A 26,468-nucleotide genomic window follows, 5' to 3' on the forward strand; every position below is an offset into this window, starting at 1 on the left:
TTGATTAGTTTAGTGGCCCATCTTACCTAAATCTCTCTCCTACGACCCGAATCACCTAATCAATGAATAACGAACACAAATATGCGAATCAGTTCATCCTTTTCTTTATGTTTACTTGCTTAATTTTTTTTTCTTATAATTTATTTTATCATGTTTCTTTGGCCTTACTACATTTCACATCCTTCATTTTTGAGGTGATTTTCAAAAAGATCATGATTTTTTTTTAACTTTGCACGATAAGATTTGAAAATTGTATCAATTTATGTCTTTCGTGAAATGATTGTTTGAACAATCAATAAATTGATTGCATGGTGCACGCACGTGTGACCGTTATATGGCTAACATGTAAAACACATTTGCACTATAATTAAAAGAACTCATCAATTCAATGAATAATTACATGTTCAAAAAAAAAAAATACATATTGATATATTTTCAAAACCTTAGTGTCCAACTTAAGAAAAAAAAAATACATATTGATATAATTTCAAAACCTTAGTGTCCAACTTAAGAAAATTAAGACCTCATGAATCATTTTGAAGATGACTTCAAACCTCAAACCTTAGTGTCCAATTAAAAGAAAAATTAATACCTCATGAATCATTTTGAAAATCACTTTTAAACCTCGAAGTGTAAACTTGTAGTTACCCTCTTTGATATACAAGGATATTGGACGGTCATGGTGAAGGGTACAACAACAACAACAACAAAGCCTTTTCCCACTAAGTGGGGTCGGCTATATGAATCCTAGAACGCTAGTGCGCTCGGTTTTGTGTCATGTCCTCCGTTAGATCCAAGTACTCTAAGTCTTTTTTGAAGGGTGATACAATAAATTCATCATAATTTACTAAAGCATAGTACTAGTGACGTTATCATTTTTGAGTTTGAGGATAGCACAAAACGAACATGATTCTAATTTTAAGTATATTTTTTTGATAGACAAACTTCTAATATTATTTGGATGGAAGTCTGTCCTCTTCGTATTAGACATGCTCTGGTATTAGATTATCGAGGTTCTAACGTATTTTGAGCTCCCTAACCACACAATCATCCTAGGCGTGAGAACTACTATAGCCTATAGGATTAGGAGATATAAATTCAAAACTACTAGAGCCTATAGGATTACGAGATAGAAATTCAAAGTCTAAGGGTTTAGTGAAGATTTAGCATTATAAAATAATCAACCATGTCAAAAAAAAAAAAATGTGTGATGCTATTTACACATTTTTTTTACTTTTTACACGCATGCCTATCTCAATTTATGACCATTGGTTCAAATGAATATAAGATAATAAATAAACAAAAATTAACAAAATCTGTAAAAAGTAAAAATAAATGTATAAATAACACCTCATTCAAGAATATAATATCATAGACTAAAGTTTTTTACACCTCATTCAAGAATATCAAATCATAAACTCAGTGGAAAAAACTTTAGTAAACGTGAGATTTTATGAGAACTTTAACAAAAAACTTTCGATATTGTTCACTTTAATAAAAAACCTCGTAACTAAGCATATTAGCATTTCCTGGTGTTCCTGGATGAAGCCCAAGCCCAAACCAGACAGATCCAATTCCAACCCAGCAGAATTCCGACTGGGGATCTAGGATCTGGGATCATTATTCTTTTATTTTATTTTCTTTAAACAAAAAAGAAAAGAAATTAAAAAATAAGCTTAAGACAAGAAAGGAGGAGGAGGAGAAAGTGACGGAGGCTTGGAATGAGAGCGTGAGGATCTAACGGAAACTAGGAGGAGTCTAATCGACGCCGTTTGGTTGCAGCGAAGGAAGAAGAACGAAGAGCGAAGGGAAGGAGGGATGCTGAAATTCTTGAAGGGAGTGGTGGGCGGATCGGGGACTGGACCTAAGGATCTGCCCTACAACATCGGCGATCCTTACCCCTCTGCTTGGGGCTCTTGGACTCACTTCCGAGGCACCTCCAAGGTCTGCTTCTCTCACTCCTCTCTCTCTCTCTCTCTCTCTCTCTCTCTATGTGTATATATACAAACAAAATTTCATGATTCCAACGGTGGATGTGGACGAGTCATGACTGGATCTGAGGGAGGGTGATAGTTTATTTGGGAAGAAGGAATTCGAATGAAATCATTTTTTTTTCTTTTTCCAATTGTTTGTTGTAAACTGTCCAGGACGATGGGTCTCCGGTGTCCATATTCTCTATATCTGGAAGTAATGCTCAGGATGGCCATTTGGCCGCTGCTCGCAATGGCGTCAAGCGTCTCCGCACTGTGAGTTTCTCTTTCGTTTTGCTCTTCACAATTTCATATGCAAAATTGCAAAATTGCAAATGCAGCAATTGTTCATTTCATTTTGCTGATTTGTTTGTCTACTTTCAGGTCAGACACCCAAACATCTTATCATTTCTTCACAGTACTGAGGCTGAAACTGTGGATGCTTCTTCTGCCACCAAGCAAACTATCTATATCGTTACCGAGCCTGTTATGCCCCTCTCTGATAAGATCAAGGAGCTCAATTTACAAGGTATCCAAAGGTATTTCCAAACATAATCTATCCGCTCTTTTCCCGTCTTCTTGTTCAATTTGTTTCTCTACGAAAATCTTTTTATTTATTTACATTATTGCACATGCAAATCATATAAAATGGATGCTGAAATTGTCGCTAGAATTCACTTCATCTTTTTTTTTCCTTGATGTTAGGGATGAGTATTTCGCATGCGGACTGCACCAGATAGCGAAGGCTGTCAGTTTCTTGAATAATGATTGTAAACTTGTAAGTTTTTGTAATTGGTATCACTAGTATTTTGAATGTGGAGTGCACCATATACCTAATTCTCATATATGATTTTCAGTTGTAGTAATACTGTTTGACTAGCTTTTGGACAATACAGGTTCATGCCAACGTTTGCTTGGCCAGTGTTGTTGTAACTCAAACTTTGGACTGGAAGCTACATGCTTTTGATGTACTATCTGAGTTTGATGGCGGCAATGAGGCTTCTGCCGGAGAAATGCTGGTATGCATGTCTTCCATTGTGATTCATCATTGTAGAGCCTGATTAATTCAACTTATTTCCTTGTTAAATTTTATTGAATTCTCCCCGCTTTTGTTTCTTTAACTGTTGTTTTAAAGTTTACCTGCTTCACCTATATGGGAGGGCTTACTTTTTTAACTTTGGTTATATCTTTTTTTCTAGTTTGAATAGCTATGGATGAAATGGTGTTTGTTTCCACTAAGATAATGCTTGTGGATATTTGTGCTAAAAAATTCTTAGGAATAGTAAGAAGTTCAATATGTTTCTCATTAGTTCTTATCTTCCGTCAGCAATTCGCCTGGCTTGTTGGACCACAATACAAACCCATGGAGTTACTGAAGTCTGATTGGGCTGCAATCAGAAAGTCTCCACCATGGGCTATTGATTCTTGGGGCTTGGGTAAGTCTGCTGCTATCTGTTTCTCAGAACATGATTATTGGTTTGTTAGTTCCCCTTGACCTCTTAATGATGAACTTAATTGATTCTTTCATGGGGATATATAGAAATGAATTTTAGCCCCTCGTAGAAGGTTCATCCTTGTTTTTTTTCATTGTCCCATTGTTTGACGATAAGGTATGGATTGTACTGGATAGCAAGGCCGAGTTCGGTCTTGTGAATTTTTGTTTATGGAGGTATTTTGTGCTTTTGGTGGAGAGAAAAAGGCTAGTGTGGGTTTTTAATGTGTTGCCAAAGGACAGTATTTTGGGTTGTTTAGTTGGAAAAGATTGGGAGGTTTTTTTTGGCAGAAGGTGGAAGGAAGTGGATTGTCGTGGGGAATTTTGTCTCTTTTTATTTTCTTTGGTATATATTGAATTTTGATATATTCCATCTTATTATCTTAACTTGGATTGGAAGGCCGATACATGTTTAGTTAGTTAGAGTTTGAAGGCTTTTTGTTATCTAATTTGCTGATGTTGTACTGCTAATGTTTTCGTGTATTGGCTTTGATTATATTTTCAGTGAATGCTGGTTGGTTTATCTTAATATAGTTAATATATTTATAGTAAAATATGTTGAATCATGTGATGTTTTGTTGCTGAACTGCCAGTGGAATACACTAATCTTGAAAATCTAAATTCTTTAATTGAACTGATAGGCTGCCTTATATACGAGCTCTTCTCCGGTCTGAAATTAAGCAAAACAGAGGAACTACGCAACACGGCTTCTATTCCAAAGGTTCGTAGTCTTCTACTGTCAGCATGAGTCAGTGATGATCTTATTCTTTTTAGGGATCAACTTAAATTTAACCCCTAAGGTTTGGTGGTGGTTTTCAAATTTTTTTTCTTTTCAGAAGAATGATAAAATTTTATTAAAGCAATAACATGAATTACAAAAAAGTGGATAAGAAATCCTCCATCTAGCAAAACTAGCTAAGACCTCTCAAGTAGATCTATTGACAAGTAACTAAAGCTGAACCAAATTCATTTTATGGCTGCTAACATATCCCTCACTATATGAGAAAGAGAATAAACCCTGAACTCATTCGAAACTGATGCCCAGAGAGCTGCCCACGAGGTTTGAATTTTGGCAATTTGCACCATGAAGCTATAAAATGACATCAATTTAAAACTTCCATCAGGAAAACTGTTTGTTTTTCGTTCAATTGGTGATGTGGCACTTTTGGGACCCATTTTTATGCAAACATGGGGAATAAATATAGTAAACGATTATTTTGAAAACACAAAAAGGGGTACGCAGTTCCCACATCATCAATTTAATACCATTTGTAAATAAATTCACTAAAATGGAAATGTCGTGGTCCATTTTGAAAACAACCCCAAACCATAGGGGTAAAATGTGGTTGATCTTTTCAATCTCTCATGAACACCACCATGTTAACTAAAGAGTTTGCAAGTGTCTGACATCTGTTTGTTTCCATGGGCTTAATCTTTTTGAAGATTCATTTTCATTTGCATCTCTCTATTTTCTTGTCTCACAGTCTCTGCTTCCAGATTATCAGCGGCTCTTGAGTTCCACGCCTTCTCGTAGGTTGAATACATCGAAGCTTGTAGAAAATAGTGGTGATCTTTCTTTCTTAACTCGAGTTAATTTCTTTTAATGTTTTTGGGAATTTATAGTCTTGACTGTTGAGAATGTCAGTCTCCTTCATGGTCTGAGGACTGATTGGCATTTATGAAAATATGATCTTTGCTCCTTCTATTGTTTATACCTTGGTGGTTTAACAATCTTATGTCTCATAGTGTTTTTGTTCACGTATATTTCACTAACTGTTGCAACAAATGTATTGGCAGAATATTTTCAAAACAAGCTAGTGGATACAATACATTTCATGGAAATTCTAAATCTGAAAGATAGTGTTGAGAAGGATACCTTCTTCCGCAAGCTTCCAAATTTAGCGGAGCAGCTACCTCGCCAGATTGTGCTGAAAAAGGTGTGTTACCCGAATTATTATATGATTTTCAACTTCGAAATATATAACAAACCTTTTGTTATCAAATTATAATCCTACCTTCTGGTTTCTACAGTTGCTTCCTTTATTGGCTTCTGCCCTTGAATTTGGTTCAGCTGCTGCACCTGCTTTGACGGCTTTGTTGAAAATGGGTTCCTGGCTTTCAACCGAAGAATTCAGTGTGAAGGTTACTGTTTCAGTATTCTGCGTTGACCTATATGTCATGAATGTTGTTTACTTAAATTTCTCTTGAATGTGGAAGTTTCGTTTATCCTTTGTTAGTTGTTTTTATTTTTATGGTTGTAATCATCTGAATTGGGTTTATGTCTTGCCTATACATTTAGGTGCTGCCAACAATTGTGAAGCTGTTTGCTTCCAATGACCGAGCTATTCGAGTTGGACTTTTGCAACATATTGATCAGTTTGGAGAATCATTATCAGCACAAATTGTTGATGAGCAAGTATGCAGTCAATGATAGTTGGATTTTATTGAAGACTGGTAGCCTTAGATTGATTCATTCCTAGTTTGTAGGTTCTAAATTTGCATGTGATGCTTGAAATTAGGTTTACCCCCACGTTGCTACTGGGTTCACCGACACATCTGCTTTTCTCCGGGAACTGACTTTGAAGTCGATGCTTGTTCTAGCTCCTAAGGTTAGTGCACCTAATTTTATGGTTGTATGATTCTTGCTTTGTATAATTTATATTCTCAAAAGCCACTGTTAATATGATTTGAATCTCAAAAACACGGCGCTTAAGTGTTAGTATTTTATATAGTATGGTTTACTCCATACCATTTTAAAGATATAGGTCAATCTTTATGTGGAGCCTATTTAAATTGGATATCCATTTGTCCTTATGGCTAATAAATCCCTGTCTTTGTTTTAGGTTTAGAGGTCATTCTATCCCTTTGAAATTTCAAATTATGTGATTATTCTCATCTAATCGGTTTGTCTTTCTACTTTGTAGCTTTCTCAACGCACCATTTCAGGGTCCTTGTTGAAGTATCTTTCAAAGTTACAGGTATTAACTTCTGAACTAATAACCTTGACTTAGCCATTGAAATGAATGTTTGCAGTGTTTACTTTCACATTATGTCTCTTCAAGTTGATTATTTTTGTGAGTGCATGTGTTTGGAACATAGAATATGGCCATTCTTTGACACTAAGTTTTTCATTCTTTTAATTTCTTCCTGTTTTGCAGGTTGATGAAGAACCAGCAATTAGAACGAACACCACTATATTACTAGGGAACATTGCATCCCACCTGAATGATGGGGTTAGTGTCATCTATTTGCCACATTTACTGTTTCTAATTTTTTTTCTTCTCTTCAGGGATAGAATGGTCCTATTGGTCATTTGTTGTAATTTCTAATTTTTCAACAGATTTTGATAAAATATTTGCTTGTCCTAAGATGATTGGGTTCATATTTAAATGCAGACAAGGAAAAGAGTGCTGATTAATGCTTTTACTGCCCGTGCATTACGTGATACTTTCTCACCTGCCCGAGGAGCAGGTACTAGAATTTTCTATTTTTCCATGCCTTTTTTTACTACATTCTTTTTTGAATCATGTTCTAGTTTTTCCTCATATGAAACTTGTCCTTTTCCTCTGTTTCATACATGAGTCAACGTTTGGATTCTATGATCAATGTGAAAATTGTGGCAGGTATAATGGCTTTGTGTGCTACCAGTTCTTATTATGATATCACTGAGATTGCAACTCGGATTCTCCCAAATGTTGTTATTCTTACCATTGATCCTGATAAGTAAGTATGCTGCAGATTATTTGTACATTATTTCTCTCTGTGGATTTTTTTGAAGCATGCTTTATGTTATTATTGGTGCGATGGCAAGTGCCTTCGCCCATGAGCGGTAGGTCTCGGGTTCGAGACTTGGGAGCAGCCTCTCCATAAATGGAGGTAAGGCTAGCCGACATTCATCTCTCCTAGACCCTGCGTAAAGCGGGAGCCTTGTGCACTGGGTACGACCTTTTTTTTTTATGCTTTATGTTATTATTGAGTGTGTTTTCATGTTCTATGACATGCTAACAGTCTGCACATATTGATACCTTATATGTACCTTACAAAATCTTCTCTTGATCTGGGTTGTTTTGAAGTCACATTTAACTACTCTGAGGTAGGTGTTTGCTGTATTTAAAAAACATTGAAATAATGTTTGCAGTTATAACAGAATCTTACAAGATTCTGTTTCTTGTCACAAAGGTATTTTAAGGTCATCTTCTTATTAATGTTAGTAGTCATAATTATCTTTGGACGTTTCTTCAGTCTTTTTTTCTGAATAACTGTATATTCCTTTTATTTTTTTGAGTAGCAAGTAATAATTTGTCTTTATAAATTTTAACACTAGGAATAGATGATAATGTTTCCAAATATATATATATATATATATATTTCTTTTTCTTTTTGTAAATATGTTGGTGCCTCTTGTGGATGAGAGGAAAAGTGTATATATTGGAATACTAAGGAGATATTTCCTTGAGAAACTTTGCTTTTCCTTCCCTATTGTTAAGCCAATTACAGGGTCTAGTCATTGCTTGGGTGAATGCCTGTGTGTTGTGTGATCTAAGTAGACTTTTTAGACAAGTTTACAACATCACTTGTACAACACTTGGATCTGCGTGTGATGCACTCAGAGTGGGATGGGATCAATTGCGCACCGAATATTGGTGTATCACCAAGAATTTTGTCGCTAAATCTTAAGGGGCAATACTTCAAAAAAAACAGAAAAAAAAAAGGAAAAGCTTGAGGGGGAAAAGAGAAATGTAGATTACATTTTGTACTGTCATACTTTATTAATGGAATCCTTGTAACGGGAATTATACCTTTTTTCCCTTTGGTGCAGTGATGTTCGATCAAAGGCATTTCAAGCAGTTGATCAATTTTTACAAATAGTGAAGCAATCCTATGAAAAGGTGTGTTGGAATTCTTAACTCATTTGTTTCTGTTTCTCATAGCTTGTAGGTATATCAGAAGCAATTTTTGCTAGTGTGCATCAAATGCCTTAAAGCTTATGGCATGCATGTGTTTTTCTTGTGATTTTGTTGGTTACCTTGTGTATATGACGTTTGCAAATTTCTCGTGAATTGAGTTCTCATTTTTATGTTCACATGCCACATATGATCCAACATGTGGTGTGTGATGTTGACCTTGCTACAATTTTTGGTGTTCCATCATAATTTCATCACTTGGTACCGTATGCCATCGTCTTGTGTGGTTTTCATGGTGCTTATTTGTATCAGTGAATAAATATTATTTGCAAAGGCAAATACAGTATGTATGGTAGCAGAATCTTTAGAGGATAAGGCTCAGAGGAAGTTTCAGAAGCCTGATGCTCCATATCTTCGTGTTTGTCAATACTGTGTCATATTGATAATCTGTTAATTTTTGTGTGCTTTTGTGGTCAATGTAGACTGATTCAGGAGATACTGCTGGTGTTGGAATCTCATCACTACCAGGAAATGCTAGTTTACTGGGGTGAGTTGCTTATGAAACTTTTCAGCATATTATGATTTACAATTAGTTTATGGGGATTGAACCAAATGAAGCTGAATAGAAAGAAAAAGGTTCTTTCTGAGAGCTTAGTCTTAACGTATATTTAAATTATCATGCAGATGGGCAATGAGCTCCTTGACTCTCAAGGGTAAACCTTCTGAACAAGCTCCACTTGCTCCTGTAAATACCAGTGCATCTCTTACTAAAACAACTTCTAATGCAAGCTCAGGTACACATATTGATAACTTGGGTTTCTTTAAATGTGTTTAGCTTGTTGGAGAATCAACAACCATGCTAAGAATGTTGAATGCTGGAGATCCAATAATAAAAAATGGGGTGTGGGTGGGAGGAGAGGGAATTGTGTGCGTTTGTTGGTTTCCACATCTATTTTGTTTCTACCTCCGCTACATAAGAGATTGGAACAATTTCTTATTAAAAAAAATGGGTAGACAGGCCAATGATCCTTTTTTGGGTTCCACTTCTTACATTGTTATTATCTTGTAATCCTAGTGGTGGATACTCCAAGCACGGCGCCTGCCCACATAAGTTCGACAACAGATTTTGCCGATCAACGTATACCTGATTCCCCAACATCTACAGATGGCTGGGGAGAACTTGAAAATGGAACCCACGAAGAGAATGAAAGTGACAAGGATGGGTGGGATGATGTTGAACCCCTGGAAGAGCCAAAACCATCTCCTGTTCTTGCGAGTATTCAAGCAGCTCAAAAGCGGCCGGTCTCACAACCTGCTTTGCAGCCTAAACAAGGTAATTGAACTTATGTATCAAGAATAGCATTTTTTTAGCTTCTGCTGCTATGCATTTACATCTGAATGAATATAAAATATTGCAGAAATGTATAAAAGTTACTGGTTACAATAAGAGTAAAAATGCAATATACTGTTTTGAATTTCGAATGTACATAAACCGATGATAATTGTCTTGTGGTGGATAAATCATATATCTTTTATTACAATGAAGTATGTGCTTATTATATTGCATGCCTCCACAATGGCCTACAAAGTGTCAAAATTGGTAGCAGTTTAATATTGCTTTTACCTTTTTCCCTTTTCTAGTTCATCTAAGTTGTATGCATTCCGTCTTCGTTAATTGCTCATTTCAGTAATATAATTGCGGTGTTAATTAACTGGAAGGTTTTCATATTAATTCGTAGCGACGAGTTTGAGACCAAAAAACACAGCCAAGGCTATAAAAAATGAAGATGATGATTTGTGGGGCTCCATTGCCGCCCCTGCACCAAGAACAGTTTCAAAACCATTGAATGTGAAAGCAAGTGCAGCAGTTGATGATGATGATCCATGGGCTGCGATTGCCGCTCCCCCACCCTCTACCAAGGCAAAGCCTCTATCAGTAGCCAAAGGCCGAGGAGCGAAACCTGCTGCTCCAAAATTGGGCGCCCAGAGGATAAACCGGACGTCTTCGTCGGGGGTGTAAATTACACAAAACAAGGAGAGAAGATTTTGGTGGCTGGTGTTCATGTTATCATTGGTGCCAACACTTATTAATTGATTTGTAAAGATATTCACTTGATTGTTTTGGTTTTACAGTTTACACACACAAGACAGAACAGAAGCTGCCATTCTGTTTAGGATGGAGGTGCAACTACTGGCTACTACCACTACCAGTTGCAGGGGAAGTTAAACTAAACTGGCTATCAATTTTTGGGCCTGTAAAGTAAGTTGGTGACATGTAATTTATCACTTTCTTCTTTGTAGTCAAAATGCATAGGGGTAGTTTTCTATCCATATCACATTCATGGCTCTGATTTTTTGACCATTTCTCTTCTTTTTTTTTTCCCGTGGGAAATGCTTAACGGCCCACCCCATAACTATGGGCTGAGATTTTCTGGGCTATTGTTTCGCAACTTGGCCCAATTTGCACATGTATCTGGATAGTGTTTGTTTACCAAAAAAAAAAAAAAAAGGTGTGTGTGTGTTTGTGTGTATATATATGTATACATGCATCAGATTAATTCTCTTGGGAAAACCTACATCTACGTTTATGCGAATTAACATTAATAATAAATGCAGAATTGAACAATTTGTTGTCTAAAATTGACCACAAAGTTGAAGCGGGGGGCCACGCCAGGGCCAAAGATGTCCTCTGCCATGCTTTATATAGCCGCCGCAATTTATGATTTGCAAAATTGAGAGCGAGGGGCCACATTGGGTCTCAATTAAAATCATGTGCTTGCTCAACTTTTCAACTTTCAAGTTGTTTTCTTGTGTCTGATATTTTTGGTTTTTGGTAAAATGCCCTGATGTGTCACTTGTTTTTATTCATTCCAATAGAAAAGGCAAATTCCTTATGGTACATCAGATTTGGCACAGTTATTGATAGAGTGAATAGATATGTTATTTCTTTAATTCTAAAAAAAAGAGGATTTAATTGAGTATCGAGGAGTCAAAGAATTTAAGCTAAAATATCAAACGAAAGTAGATCAGTATTTTTTTCATTCTCGAGGAATTTCAGGCTTGGCAACTTGCACAATTTGGACGAACGGACTAATTTAAAGAAAAAAAAAATTGTACCACCGTAGCATATCAACTTCGATTGCTAATGATACTTTATATTCATTGTCTTTCACTGTGCGTATATAGAAAATGAAAAAAGAAACCAGACTTTGGGGTTGTATGCGCGACATGTGCAAATTGCCAAAAAAACGCGTATGGTATTTTACCGTGTTAGTATATGTGATTGCCGATCTCTCCTACAAGGAAAACAAGATCCAAATCGGATAGAGCAGACAGAGTCACATGGAGCAAAAAGAAAGTAAAATATCATTTTATGCGATTGTGAAGTAGGGAAAAAAAGGGAAAGTCGGGTTAGTTTTTGCCATCAAAGGAAGCTTAGATTGCGGGATGAGAGATATTTATCCAAAAATTAGAAAGAGGATAAATCTGTAAAATGATATTATTAATAAATTAGGTGGTAGGGAGTAGGGAGTAGGGGTAGGACCCCAAAACCAAAAGAAGGAGGAAGTGTGCCTCCAAATCCGATATTAATATGAGAATTTTAACGAAAAACTCATAATACTGTTATAAAATGAACAATTATATTTTTACACAAAAAAATCAATCATGGTACTATTTATTTTGTCCTTCAAACATTTTTCATTAGTTTCCTTATTAATATATGATAGGCTCCCTTCTTGACTCTTGTGATGGTGTTGGTGTTGTGTGCAACAAAACAGAAGAGTCAGTCTTGACAAGTGCAAGTCTGCAAGTGCAAATAAATGAGAAGGCTACCAAAAGATTGAAAGGGAACTTTGATCACTTTTCCAACAAATAGAGGTGATGCCTATTGCTTTCAATCTCAAAAACCCAATTCCTCCCTCCTCCTTAATCCTTCCTTATGTCACTCATTTTTCAATATATATATATATATATATATATATATATATTATGTTTTGCTCTGCAACTGCAAATGGTTTTGTTTGTTTGATGGTGGCGGTTTTATTATGTGCGAGCTGATGTATTAATGGGAATGGGAAATTGGGAATTGTATGTGTGTGAAATCGCAAGTTGAGTTGGAGAATGGAGAGTTGAGATCGTCTGTATGTAAATGTGTAAGTTTCAATCAGTTATCAATCCGAGCTGTGGTGTGGTGTGGATGAATGTGTAAAGTAATCAGAGAGTAGTTGTTGGGTGGTGATGGGACCAAGTGGAGTGGACCATCCTGACTCCTGAGTCTGATGGATTCCTCCTCCTGCAGTTGCCTCTCTGGATATTTCGATTCAGGATAATCCATCCACATCATCCATTATTTAATTTATTGCTTTGTAAATTCCAACTCTTTTTCTGGCCTTTTTGACCTTTTGTTTTCTTCCGGTTGATGGTTTTAACTTTTATTTTATTTCTCTTTTGGGTTTATCAAATTTCTGGTCTTGATGCTTTTTCTCTCTCTTCCAGTTTGTTTTTATTAGGCTTCTTCTATTTCTGTTTATGCTGATGTCAACTCCGCAGTAAAATATGCAATCAGAGTAATTTCCCCTTGTTTACCTTTTTTGGTCAATTTTCACTTTTTGGTAAAATACCGACAAATGTCTTGGCTGCGGATTGTCTGACGATGCGGCAAAGTAGGGAGGTATGTGATATTTTTTGGGTCAACAGACCCCCATCATCCCTTGTTCATGTTCTGTGTAATGATGGTCTCTCTTGTCCCCATTAATTTCTTCCAGGCAGTATGAGGAGTGACATTTTTAGCATTTGGTGCGATGTCGTATTTACCTCTTTGTACTGCTTTTCCTTAGTTGTTGCTGCTTGCTTTTGCCTCGGGGTAGGCTTCTTTGTATCTTTGACATCTTTGCCCGGTTGATATTGATTCCAGTTCGCCAAAAAAAAAAAAAAAAAATACCGACAAATGCAAACACGCACGCACACACACAGACAGAAGGGGAGAATAGGAGGTGAAGCAAGCAAGGTGTCTCGCGTCCTCGAGGGTTGGGTTTTGCTTTCCTAAAAATACAATCTTGCTTGTGAGTTGTGACACTACTGCTTCTCAAGTTAACTCCTTTGCTTGTTGATTAAACTGCCATAATTTGATAGTTTACTTCAATCCCTCTCCCTCTCCCTGATTAGGTTTAACAGCATTTTGTTGGTTGCTAGAATCGCCTTTGTGAGCGGAACAATGATTGGAAAAGGATGTACCAGTAGGTGCATTTACTTAACAATGATTGAAATTTTTCATCTTTTTTTGCTTTTGCTTTATGTGGGTAATTTTGGATGGGATTCCCCTCCTCCATTCCATATATGTAGTTTAGTTGGGCAATGAATTCACAGCGGGTAAGGTTTTTCTTTATTTTTTTGCTGAATTTTGAAATTTTAATTCTTGTTTGAATCTCCCAATTTTGAATTCTGCATATGATTAGGGATTGGGGAATGAGTGAGAATATGGATTATGGTGTTTTTACTGTATGCTTAAATAGTGGGACAAGGAAGCTGTGAAAATTGAGTTTGAAAAGAATGGGCCTGCGCTGTTAAAAACTGTTGATATCCCTATCAGTGGGGTGGGAATGGGATGGGGGTGGGGCAGCTGCTCAGAATCTGGGATTTTTGTTTTCTTAGAATTCAAAGGCTTGGGTTTTTTTCTTCTCTGCTTGGTTATTTCGTGGTCTCTTTCATATTTCACAGAGTAAAACCCTAATTACCATTCTACTACTAAATTTACGTCCGCAATTAGTGATATGTCCTTTTATAACTGCCATTTATTGCATCTTTGATATTATGGTTTTCAGAGGTTTCTCATGCTCTAATTGAAGTTTGTTGCCTTTTCGTTCATTATTAGGTCAGCCATTCAGAAGACTCCAATTCTTGAATTGTGGAGCTAATCGCCGCTAAAATCTTCAGTTACCTCTGTGGTGTTAAGCATCCGTTTCCCATAATTTAGCCCGCAAGAAGTTGTTAGCTATATGTTGTAACCAACTATTGAAATAATTTAGATCCAATTCCCAAGAACAATTCTAGATACTTGATAATCCCAGACCTGGTGTAGCATAAATTGTCAAGCAGGTTGCTAAATTACTCTCCTCTTCTTCCAGTGTGAAATATTTGGATAGTAGAGTCAAACAAAGACTACACAGATGACTGTGGAGGAAGCGGGCTGTAGCTCCTTATGGACTCGAGAGCAGGATAAGGCATTTGAGAATGCCCTTGCAATTTATCCTGAGGATTCTTTAGATCGGTGGGAGAAAATTGCAGCTGATGTACAAGGGAAAACCCTAGAGGAGATTAAACATCATTATGGCCTCTTACTTGAGGATATATCCCAGATCGAAGCTGGTGTTGTGCCACTGCCTTGCTACAATTCTTCTTCAGAGGGTTCGACTAGCCACGCCAGTGATGAAGGAACCAATAAGAAAGGGGGACATTCTGGAAACTATAGCAGTGAATCTAATCATGGAAGTAAGGCTTCAAGGGCAGATCAGGAACGCCGAAAGGGGATTGCTTGGACAGAGGATGAACACAGGTTAGTATATTATTGTTGAGTTTAATGATTTTCTTGCCCTTATGATAGGTGACATTTGTCGGAGTATCTAAATAAAGCTAAACATTGGTTATTCTGTTCAAGTCCTCTTTTATTTTTATAGCAAATTTTTAACAGGAGTTTTGTCCCTGGTGCAACTTTAAGATCTTAAGTTTGTTTGTCCAATAATAAGTTTTATGAAGTTGCTTTAGGCCCAAAAGCTTAGGGTGATGATAGTTGGTTAAGCTATTAACTATATCGAGCTTTACCTTTTGAAGAACTTCCATATCCAGAATATTCCTTTTAAGTTGTTTCTATTAAGTATCAAGCTCATGGCCCTTGGGTTATACTTTTGTACAATATTGTTGAACTATAATGGAATAAGTAAAGAAAACATGGTATTTTCGTATTTAAATTAAACACATTCCTAACATGGCAGTTGGCTTCTCCTCATTCAACTTTTCTATATTGATGCACGATTTGGTTAGGCTTCATTTGAGTTTTTCTTTTATTTTTGTATGAAAGACTTGTTAAGGCTTTATGGATATATTTATCACCGGGGTTGCCCTCGTATACTATTAGTTAAATCTGAAAACGTGAAAATTTGGATAAGAAAGAAAACGGCATTGTAGGAGAAACTATCTAAGTATAGCACAACCTTTAGGATAGTTTGTCTGAAATAAGAGCCTTTTAGTTATGTATCTAGGTTCCTTAATTGTAATTTTTCTCTGGGATTTGGTGTTTACACATGGAACACCCTATCCTGATATAATGATTTTGGTATATGCCTTACCTCAGCTTTTGGCATACTGCGCTACTGCATTGGGCTAAGAAACCTTTGATTCTCAATTTGGCACTGGTAAGAAGTAACTGGGAACTGCCACACCTGCTTTACTCAAATTGTGATTAGCTGGTAATTGTTTTAGTAGGAATATATGTGATCTGTAGATTTAGATTTGAACAGTAACTGTCATCATGAAAACTGGTTTGTTTATGGAAGAATAGAGCTAAGGTATGTAGCTATGCACATACCGTTGTATAGGAAAGTGGATCAAAATGACGAGACATGAAATAGCTCTGTCCTGTCACCATGAAAGAACTAGTAAGGCCCCCAATCAACAATCCCATGGTGAAAACTTGTTTCTAGAGAGTAGAGACCGTGCTTTTAGATATAGAAACCAGGTTCTACGAAATTTTATGAGGGAAATTCCTGTTATATTACTGTTAAGGGGTGCCAACTGAAAGTATGCAGAAGTGTTTCTAATAATCTGCATATAGTACCTCTAGAGTTGGCATTTCAGCTGAGAAAGATGGAAAGGATTGTGGGAACTCCAAAACGTGAGGTTTTTAAGAAAACATGAAACATCTGTAACAATACCACGTTATCAGACTTGTGGCTTGATTGAACAGTGTGTGGTATGCATTAAGTTCTTGTATACCAGCTGCCATTTATCTCTCTTTAAATGATTCTGTCCAACAGTGTATGCTTGAATTATATATACATCATATTCTCTTTTCTTGTATGTTTGATGGATTTTCTTTTCTCAATTCTTTGAGTAGGCGTTTTGGCAGTATCCATCCTGTGTCGTCACCTGGGTTCTTAGTCTAGGTTAAATATCACTGACTTACTAGTTTTTTGGTGATGGCTTTTTGCAATTTTGTGAGCCTCCAACGCAGAGAATCTCAAACTGATTCCAAATCCCAAAACCATATTGTCCCTATGGAGTTCCATTTCTTTTATATAGTTCTAAGTTTTCTGTGTTTAGAAGTTTGGTGGCTGTTGAATTCATTGCTTACAAGGTTTTTATGGTCCTTTAACACGTCCTAGGTACTGTTATCTTAGACCAACCTTGCAATGTCTCCTGACTCTGCTTTTGTGAGATTTCAAAATAATGCCCATTGCTTATGTTTTTTTCTTTCTGTTTTTGTACCATGACAGGCTATTTCTTCTTGGTTTGGAAAAATATGGGAAAGGCGATTGGCGAAGTATATCCCGGAACTTTGTGGTAACAAGAACCCCTACGCAAGTGGCAAGCCATGCACAAAAGTACTTCATACGCTTGAATTCAATGAACAAGGACAGGAGGCGATCAAGCATTCATGACATCACCAGTGTCAACAATGGAGAAATTTCGGCAGCTCAAGGGCCAATCACTGGTCAAGCAAATGGTGCTGCAGTAGGTTCCTCTGGTAAGTCCACCAAACAATCTCCTGCTGGGGCCCCAGGTGTCGGAATGTACGGCAATGCACCGAGTATAGGGCAACCAATTGGAGGACCCCTTGTCTCAGCTGTTGGCACACCTGTGAATCTCCCTGCTCCCCCACACATGGCATATGGTGTGAGCGCCCCAGTACCTGGAGTTGTTCCTGGTGCACCAATGAACATGGTTCCAATGACATATCCAATGCCTCACAGTTCGCATAGGTAGTGTGATGTTTTAGTTATTAGCAAAGCACAAGTTGAAGTGGTCGTTGAATGGTTCGTCGTTACTTGTCCATAGTTGTTGGAATAAGCCATTTATTTGATGGGGGGAAGAATGAGATGAATCTGAAGTCTGTACAGGCAAATTCTGAAAGAGATGAAGTAGCAAAGCAATGCTCTTTTATTTATTGGCAATTGGGCGGCTACAAGTGTAGTAGTCAGTCAGTCAGTCATAAACATTTGATGATGGAAATAGTTAGTTAGCATTCTAGGCAGTAACCCTTTTTACATGTTAGCATTGTCCTTGTTATAAAAACTTGTTTATTTAATGTCTCTTCTTTTTACTGTGTTCAAGATTGTCCTGCCCGCGCCAGATATGGCTACATAAATAAACCAACAGGATTCTCTCTTGATCCTTTCGGTGAGGATCTTAGAGATTCGTAAATTGTGTCTGTTCATCGTACATTGTGATCAATTTTTATCAGGTATTGTTTTTATTTAATTTTAAATAAAAATATTTAAAATGATTTCTGATCACATGATGTACAATGAACGGATATGATTTACAGATCCTCATCCGGATTCATAAATAAATTAGTGATGGTGGTTGCCCAAAGTTTGTGAAATGGGAGTAGGAGAATCTCCAAAAGAGGTAGCAATTGAATAGTAAAATTAGATTTGTTATGCCATTTTGGAAAAAAAGTATTTCTCACATGCTCACATGCGGTACCGCGTGCAAAAAGGTTAATATAAATAAGTGCAAGTGGAGAGTAGAATGGACATGTGGGGAAGGAGAAGGGGAGGTGATGTTTGTTTGACGTGTGAATTCCTTTTTTTTTTTGAGAAAATTTGAAAGAAATCCAATTTTATAGTCTATCTTTTGAAATAGGTTCAATTTTTAGTGATTTTTTATTTTTGAAACAGGTCCAATTTTTAGTCAAATTGAACCTTTATCAAAAGACCCCTTTTTTCTTTGTTATGATGGATTTAGATCACAAGCACAAAAGGTAGAGGGGGAGTAACCAATTGTCCCTATGGCCACACGGACACTGTTTTGCTTTAGGGGGGGATGGATTGGACCATTGCTTAGCTAGCACACCGTTCTCTCTTTTATTTTATTTAATTTATTTTTGCTGGGAATTGAGCAATGAATTAGAAAGCTTCGGTTCAAAGATAAAAAAAAGGGTGTCTTTTAATTAGATTAAAAGGAAAGGAAATGCCAAATTGGCCAGGGTGGTGATGATGATTTATCAAAGTCCGTCCAGATAAGCATTTGCACAGCTCCACAGTTACAGTTGCCATATCGACGGAGATGTGATTTGTGACACTACACGATCAGCAGAGTCCGAATGACATGACATTATATATCTCTTTTAACCAATGCCAAACGCTTGACTAAATGTGGAATATGTGCAACGTGGATGGTCCTCTTGCTTTTCTTATCCAACTGCCGCCAGCCACCTTTTTCTTGCAACTGCAATTTTTGTGAGTTCCCTTGGGTTTGGGATGAAAATAACAAGCATACACATTGAGGAAATTGGGTTTGAGAGGTAGTTTTGATGAATCTGTTATGAGCAAATTGTCTTGACAAACTGACCTAGTCAATACATTTGCATAAATAATTTGATGTAATCTTTAATAGACGAGGACAAAGTAATGAATTATTCTCCAACATCTATCACTAATAGCAGAATCACACATCTTAGAAAGAGACAACATGTCCCTTAGTCTTAGTCTTATACCATGTGATTTGGCTCATGGACATATTTGGTGACCAAGAGTTTAATGCTTTTTTACCTCCTTTTCGTCATCTGATCTTAACTAGTAGTATTAATAGTAGGTAGGTAGTGTACTTGTATATTAGAAGAGGAAAGGAGAGGAAAGGAGAGGAAATGAGGGTGTGGGGGGTGGCAAATGGCAATGGCATTGGCATTAGAAAGCTAAAGGTCCAGCTCAAAAGGTCTCATTGACACATCTGAATTCCTCTTCCTCCTCATACAGTTGGTTACAATATTATATTTTAGCAAAGTTAATTAACTAAAAACGACGCAGAAATGCAACGGGCATGGATGATGGATGCGTGTTAATCTATGCTTGTTTTTATTCTTTAATCTTTCTCACTCTCTTTGTCTTCCTTTTCCCCTGTTTGTTGTAATGCTTGTGCTGATTTGGAAATATAGCAAAATATACAACAACTCAGACAAACAAAGTGGACCAGACAACAAACAACCTTATTTCTTTCAGGTTTTTTGGAATTGTATACACAACACACACACACACACATATATATATATAGAATTAATCTTATTGCTAAAATTTCTTTTTCTTAAAGCAAAACAACCGATCGAAGATAACATGCCAATGCCATTATCTTTTAAAGATGAAGAGATGATTTATATCTTTAAAAAAGAGTCGGTCGACTCTCTGCGTGCGTGTAGTCGTGCCTTTGTTCTCACTGATGAGCCATGCATGACTCATGCAACAAAAGTTAAAGATTCATTCACCCCCACCCCCAGGGCCAGAGCCCCACCCACCTATTACTATTTTCCATCCCGTTATATATGTAACATAATATAATGCTCACACAACCACAAGAATCACCAATTAAGCATCCATCCATCTCCTCATACGCAGGCTCATCGATTGTTCTTCTTATTCTAATTAACTTACAATTAATCCTAGCTAGATACTTACTCATCATCATCAAATATGAAGGCCTCACTTCAAGGACAAGTTATAGGAATTCCAATCAACTCCGCAGCCGCGTACTCGTTTAAGAGTGCAGATCATCGTGCTGCTATCCAATATCATCATAATATTCCAGCAACGGCTCCTAGTGATGCTACTGAACCTTCAAAGCTCATCAGACAAAGCAGACTGCATTCAGTGCTTAACAGGATGAACAAGCTTACCAACAAGGCTGAAAGTTTTGCCCATGGAGTCAAAGAACATGGTAAGCAGCGCGGACGACTGATTCAATTTCACTAAATAACTTTATTGCACCTCGCTGTTTATACTAACTGAGAAATTCAGAGAAGTTTAGTCACATAATAATTAACTTAATTATTATTTGATTCAACTGTGCAGTGAGACTAGGGCCCAAGATCACAGAGACAGTGAAGGGGAAGCTGAGGCTTGGGGCTAAGATTGTAAAAGCAGGAGGGACGTTAGAGGTGTTCAAGCACGCATTCAGCGTTAACGCAGGAGAGAAGCTGCTCAAGGCATCCCAGTGTTATCTGTCGACCACAGCGGGTCCTATGGCAGGCCTCCTCTTCATGTCGACGGACAAGATTGCGTTTTGCAGCGAGAGATCGATCAAACTTCCATCGTCAGATTCAGACGGACAACAGTTGGTCAGCAGAGTCCACTACAAGGTGGTGATCCCAGTGAAGAAGATCAAGGCGGTCAACCAGAGCGAGAACAGGAAGAAGCCGTCGCAAAAGTACGTAGAAATAGTTACTGCGGATGATTTTGACTTCTGGTTTATGGGGATCTTGAATTACCAGAAAACTTTGAAATATCTCCAGCAGGCTATTAATATTCCATCTCAAGCTTAACTAATTACGTACACGTTATCAAGTTGTAATTAGTTAGGCAAATTAAGATAGGAGAGGAGGAGGAGGAGGAGCTCAATATCGTTAATTAACCATGTATAAATTTTGTTCTCTTTCTTTCTTTCTGATTAATGAGGAAATTCTCTTTTCTTTGAAAACCACGTGGCCTCTTTCATATGGACAAAAATCAAAATCAAAATCAAAATCAAAATCCTCTTTAATTATATTTTGTTATTGATTTACTTTTAATTAATAAAATGTGGAATCTGAGTGATTTTCTAAGACCGGGCTAGTATTTTAAATTGACTTTTCAATTCAACAGCTTTAAAATTTGATAACAAGTACATACATATAATATAAGAGTAACATCAGTTTCAACTTTCAAATGGCTTATAAATCTAGATTAAGTAGTAACAAGTCACCACATAATGTACTCCACACAGGATGTACATGATTCTAATAAACATTTGTATATACATTCCGACTTCCGACTCGAGGAAGGACTTCGTTTATCCAGTATGGAGAAGAGAGGATCAGGAGAGAATCCCCTTTGCTGGATGGGTTAGACACATGCAGTTGAAAAAATATTGGGTTTTTCGTTTGGATTTCATTCAATTCGTGAATTTGCCAATTAAGTTTGTTTTTGTATGATTAGAAAATGGAAATACATTGTTTTTGGGGAATTCCCTTTGCAGGTTTGGTGAGTTAGGGTTACCCAAATTTGGCCTGCAAGTTGTTTGATTAAATGCTTCAAAGAAGTATACGACGAATCAGTTGGGTTTTTTTGCTCCGCTTTTTTGTCTAATGAAGTTCATGTTGGTTTTAATTGCTTTTTGTATAATATTTGTAATGTTGTGGCAATTTTTTACATGAATTTGATGTTGCTTAGATTTTGGGTTGATATATATAACATATAATTTGAAATGGTGGAAGAACAAATTGGGAAGAAATGTATTAGCCACTTGTAACTTTGATAAAAATTCATGAAAGAAGTCTACACAAATCTTAAGAAATCCATAGAAATTCATATAAATCTATTAAAACCCTTTGAAATCTATCAATTAAAAAAAGTTGGTTACAATCCTTTGAAATTCAAATTGACTACAAGTTTTTGGATGTCTTCCACGAGGAGGGATCATCCCAAGGGATTTTAGCAAAAATACTCAATCTTTAACAACCAAGTCTTTTTCTATTAAGTGGAGTTGGTTATATGAATCTTAGTGCTTGATTTTGGGTCAAATCTTTTTTTTTTTTTTGGCCAAGTCTTCTGTTAACTCCAAATACTCCATATCTTTTCTTATATTCACTTTCAAAGTCCTACTAGGTCTTTTTTTACCTCTTATGCCATTTTTTCCAAAAAAATCGGGAGATGATAAAGGATGCATAGACATCTAAGGGGATGCCTATTCTATTCCTCTTTTTTTTTTTCTTTAGATAAACCGAGCCTCCATTATAGTCGCATCTTCTAACCAGAACATTTGTAGGTCTTTGGTTCACGTGTCCAAATCATTTTAACTGATTTTCTCTCATCGTATCTTCAATTGCAGCACTCTTACTTTTCCTCGAACATCCTCGCTCTTAATCCTATCTCGCACATCTAGTGAAACATTCTTATCTTCACTACACTCATTTTTTGCATGTGTCCAACATTTCGTAAAGCATCGTTGACCTTATTATCGTTCTATAACATTTTTTCTTGAATTTTAGTGGTATACGACGATCGCAAAACACACCTGATGCATTATTTCATTTCATACTTGATATTTACACACTAAAATTAAAAATACACACAAGTTTAAACTTAACTAAACACATTCACTTTTTTATTTAGGAATTTTAAACTGAACTAAACAAGCTCACTTTTTTATTTAGGAATTTTAAACTGAACATAAATTGTGAGTTATAACCCACGTTTTCCAATCAATTTGAGAATTTTTAACATAATCAGTATAAGTGAAAATTCGAGTCCTTCTCTTTGCATCATATGTTTCTTAAAATTAATTTTAGTACATTCTGAACATTTTCAACACATAAACATATATTCGGGAGGGGGCACTCTATTGAATTATATATATTTTTTTATTTTTTAACTTTGAAAATCAGTAAAAAATAGTTTTGAACCCTGATATATGGTCGAATCACATTCATAAGTCTTGCATCATTTTCCTTAACTTCCACGCAAAACATTTCCTAAAACTAAAAATTTCATTTTTTTTCCCCAAAAACAGTGAGTTATATAACCCACGTTTTCCAATCGATTTGGGAATTTTTACAAGAGTCATTATAAGTGAAAATTCATATCCTTCTCGTCGCATCATATATTTCCTAAAATTAATTTTAGGACATTTTTTGTCACATCCCGGCCCGGGCTCGACTTTGTCGTAGCACGATATTGTCCGCTTTGGGCCCCAACCACGCCTTCACACGGTTTTGTTTTTGGGAACTCACAAGAGAACTTCCCAGTGGGTCACCCATCATGGGATTGCTCTCGTGCGAACTCACTTAACTTTGGAGTTCCGATGGAACCCGAAACTAGTGAGCTCCTAAAAGGCCTCGTGCTAGGTAGAGATGAGAATATACATAGAAGACTTACAGGATCCACTCCCCTGGACGATGTGGAATGTTACATTTTTAACATTCTTGACACATAAAAATATATTTTTAGGGGGGGTGCTCTATTAGTTTATATTTTTTTTTTAATTTTTTAACTTTATAGTTTCGGGACTTAATAGGTGGTAGAATCACATTCGAAAGTCTTGCAAGGTTTTCCTTAACTTCCACACAAACTATTTCCAAAAACTAAAAGTTTGAATTTTTTTTCACAAAAACTATGAGTTCCAATCAATTTGAGAATTTTTACAAGAATCATTATAAGTCAAATTTCGAGTTTTTCTCATCGATTATATGTTTCTTAAAATTACTTGTAGTATATTTTGAACATTTTCGATACATAAAAATATATTCAAGCATGGGCGCTCTATTAAATTATATTCATTTTTCTATTTTTTTACTTTAAAAATCAATAAAAAATAGTTTTGGATCTTGATAGATGGTAGAATCATATTCATAAGTATTGGACATTTTCCTTAACTTCCACACAAAATATTTTCTAAAACAAAAAAAAATTCAAATTTTCACAAAAATTGTGAGCCCACGTTCTCTAATCGATTTGGAATTTTTTTTGAAGAATCATTCTAAGTGAAAATTTGAGTCATTTTTGTCCCATCATATGTTTCGTAAAATTAATTTTAGAACATTCAGAATATTTTCGACACATACAAATATATATTTTTTTTTTTGGGGGGGGGATGACACACCCCGACCGAGATCAAGGCATGTTGGCCGTCACGTGAGAGTGACGTAGCCATGTGCACAATGCGGAAGCAATATTGAAAAGAAATATATGAATAATAAAAAAAAAACCAAATTACTAAAGTGCACTACTAAACAGAAAGTGATAGGAGTTAGTTACAACAGTAAACATTCCTATTCAGAGCATAAAAGTCTAAGTGCAGTCCAGCAGGAAAAGTACTAGTTATACAGTACCAGGAATGTCCTACTATTATTTAGATAAGTTAGAACAGCCGACGTCCTCGAGCCACCAAAACCTGGAGGAGCGCAAAACAGAAAACGTGAGTGGGCAAAAACAAATGCTTTACAAAATCATTTCATTTATCAATATACTAACCCCTTACTGTAAAACATGTATTCCCAGAATCAAGATATAAGTATATACATGTATATATATATATATATAATCATATCAATTCAATTCATGCTTCATATAATCATATTCAAATATATGCCATGCCAATATATAACAAAGTAAGCAATTTAGGAAAGAATAAATTCATAGAAATATGATATGTTAGCCGGAACCCATGTGGTAATGTGTATGGCTGAATTCATAGCTCAAAGTCAATATAGCCGGAGTCACTACAATGACCTATACGGCAATATATTGCACATAAGTCGGAACCCCTATAAAGGTCTGTACAACAAGATTGGGTGTAATATAATTATGCTCAATTTTACTCTCTCATAATAGCCGGGCGATAATTCGCTAATCACCTACGAGTCGGAACCATAAATAAGCTCTGTACGACAAGGCTGTGCACTAAAGTTGGATCCAATATGAGCATATAGTGCAGGAGGTGACGTAATTAAACAGGCCTGTAATTCATATATCTGGCTAAATCACAATCACCCTAGGTGCAGTTTTATGAGCTCAACATCATTCAATCACATATCACATCATCGATGATTCACATAACCAAACATAACTTACCTGAACTTACCTGTACCTCCACAACACCACATTTATATATATATATGCAACCATGAAATGCATAATCAGAATATAAAAGCATTTGGCATATTATTTCAAAGCATACTTTTCTTAAAAAAAAAAGTGTATTTCTGGGGAATATACCAAGTATATAAATATATACTTAAAACAAAAACCCACTCACTTGTATGTCGACGGGTCGTAACCCCCGAGTCGCCCATGGATACGCTCGCCCTCGGGATAAGTCTTACCTATATGCAAATTAACTATAAAAACGTTATTTTAAAGCACATATACAAAACTAGCTAATAACTTCTCATACAAAGCTCAATTTTGGTATTTGAATATACCAACGTGACCTACACAACCTCACGAACGTCATGATATTTTTAGAATAATTTTTCTGTGGCTCACGCGCCGGGGAAGGCACGGCCTCACGCGCCCTCAAGCGCATCACCTTCAACCTCCAGACGCGGAATAGTGTCATCGGCGCCGGATTCTGGGCAGACCTGCAACTGCCTATTTCTCGCTCATTTTTGCACCATTTTTCACGCAATTTATACCAAAATGAAGCTCTTTACTAGTAGAACACAATCATACTACTTTAAAGTTCTAAAAGTCACGGGATCTCATAGGAGAATTCCAAGAAAAACCGGCCAAACTTCGTCCACACGATCTCGACGTCCAAAACCTTCAAACAAAGCACTCCGAGCTTCCTTAGGACCTCACTAAGCTTCCTACAAGCTTCAAATTCCCAAAAACATCCATAATTACGTGTGCATGAACAGTGCACAAATCGGGGGTTATGAAAAACTAGGGTTTTCGAAGGTATCCTTACCTGAAATGGGTACCAATCGACTCGTCTGAGCTTCACAAACATAATAGTGCCAACTTTGACCACGATCCATGAAGTTTCAAGGGTTTTGGGTGATTGTCCGTACGATTTCGAAGGAGATAGAGAGTGAGAGTCCGAGAGAGATGAGAGGGTACGAGAGAGAGATGAGAGAGAGTGAGTGTGTGTGGCCTAGGATTGGTCAACCACTAAAAATACCATAACTTAATCCTAATTGGTTCCAAACAATTAGGATTTAAGAATATTGACCCAAATCCACACTTAAACCACATTACACAACTAACGTTCAAGGGTATTTTCGTCAATTCACACCGTCGATAATTATATATTTGGGACGGGCTGTGACAGGGGGTCTATCAACCTATATTTATTTTTTCTATTTTTTAACTTTTAAAATCAATAAAAATAGTTTCGGAGCCTTATTGATGATAGAAT

The 26,468-nt window shown here is 36.5% G+C and overlaps 3 protein-coding genes across 9 annotated transcripts; all 3 read left to right on the forward strand.

Moving 5' to 3' along the window:
* The first annotated feature begins 1,638 nt into the window (after positions 1-1,638).
* Positions 1,639-10,728, forward strand: LOC126608340 (uncharacterized). Of its 2 annotated transcripts, none has more exons than XM_050276210.1 (21): positions 1,639-1,944; positions 2,148-2,246; positions 2,355-2,509; positions 2,676-2,748; positions 2,867-2,989; positions 3,298-3,406; positions 4,104-4,183; positions 4,947-5,028; positions 5,260-5,399; positions 5,494-5,604; positions 5,762-5,878; positions 5,982-6,071; positions 6,387-6,440; positions 6,621-6,695; positions 6,858-6,933; positions 7,086-7,185; positions 8,282-8,351; positions 8,849-8,913; positions 9,051-9,160; positions 9,442-9,699; positions 10,086-10,232. In XM_050276210.1, the coding sequence occupies exons 1-21, from the start codon at positions 1,819-1,821 to the stop codon at positions 10,103-10,105; spliced, it is 2,133 nt and encodes a 710-aa protein (XP_050132167.1). In that variant the 5' UTR covers positions 1,639-1,818; the 3' UTR covers positions 10,106-10,232. The 2 variants fall into 2 exon arrangements, with proteins under 2 accessions (XP_050132167.1, XP_050132166.1); XM_050276209.1 differs by having other exon boundaries at positions 1,642-1,944; positions 10,106-10,728.
* A 2,573-nt stretch (positions 10,729-13,301) lies between these two features.
* On the forward strand, positions 13,302-17,667 carry LOC126608347 (transcription factor SRM1-like). 6 transcript variants are annotated; one of them, XM_050276222.1, is made up of 4 exons: positions 13,330-13,429; positions 13,533-13,603; positions 14,239-14,919; positions 16,856-17,667. In XM_050276222.1, exons 3-4 carry the CDS (start codon positions 14,534-14,536, stop codon positions 17,343-17,345), a joined length of 876 nt encoding a protein of 291 aa, XP_050132179.1. In that variant the 5' UTR covers positions 13,330-13,429; positions 13,533-13,603; positions 14,239-14,533; the 3' UTR covers positions 17,346-17,667. The 6 variants fall into 6 exon arrangements, with proteins under 6 accessions (XP_050132178.1, XP_050132179.1, XP_050132180.1 ...); XM_050276221.1 differs by lacking the exon at positions 13,533-13,603 and having other exon boundaries at positions 13,302-13,429; XM_050276223.1 differs by lacking the exon at positions 13,330-13,429 and having other exon boundaries at positions 13,444-13,603.
* Positions 17,668-19,821: 2,154 nt separating this feature from the next.
* On the forward strand, positions 19,822-21,050 carry LOC126608234 (GEM-like protein 6). The gene is made up of 2 exons (XM_050276085.1): positions 19,822-20,291; positions 20,426-21,050. The coding sequence occupies exons 1-2, from the start codon at positions 20,048-20,050 to the stop codon at positions 20,893-20,895; spliced, it is 714 nt and encodes a 237-aa protein (XP_050132042.1). The 5' UTR covers positions 19,822-20,047; the 3' UTR covers positions 20,896-21,050.
* Positions 21,051-26,468: the final 5,418 nt, after the last annotated feature.

Source organism: Malus sylvestris, chromosome 16, assembly GCF_916048215.2.
Source record: "Malus sylvestris chromosome 16, drMalSylv7.2, whole genome shotgun sequence".
NCBI classification, from domain to species: Eukaryota; Viridiplantae; Streptophyta; class Magnoliopsida; order Rosales; family Rosaceae; genus Malus; species Malus sylvestris.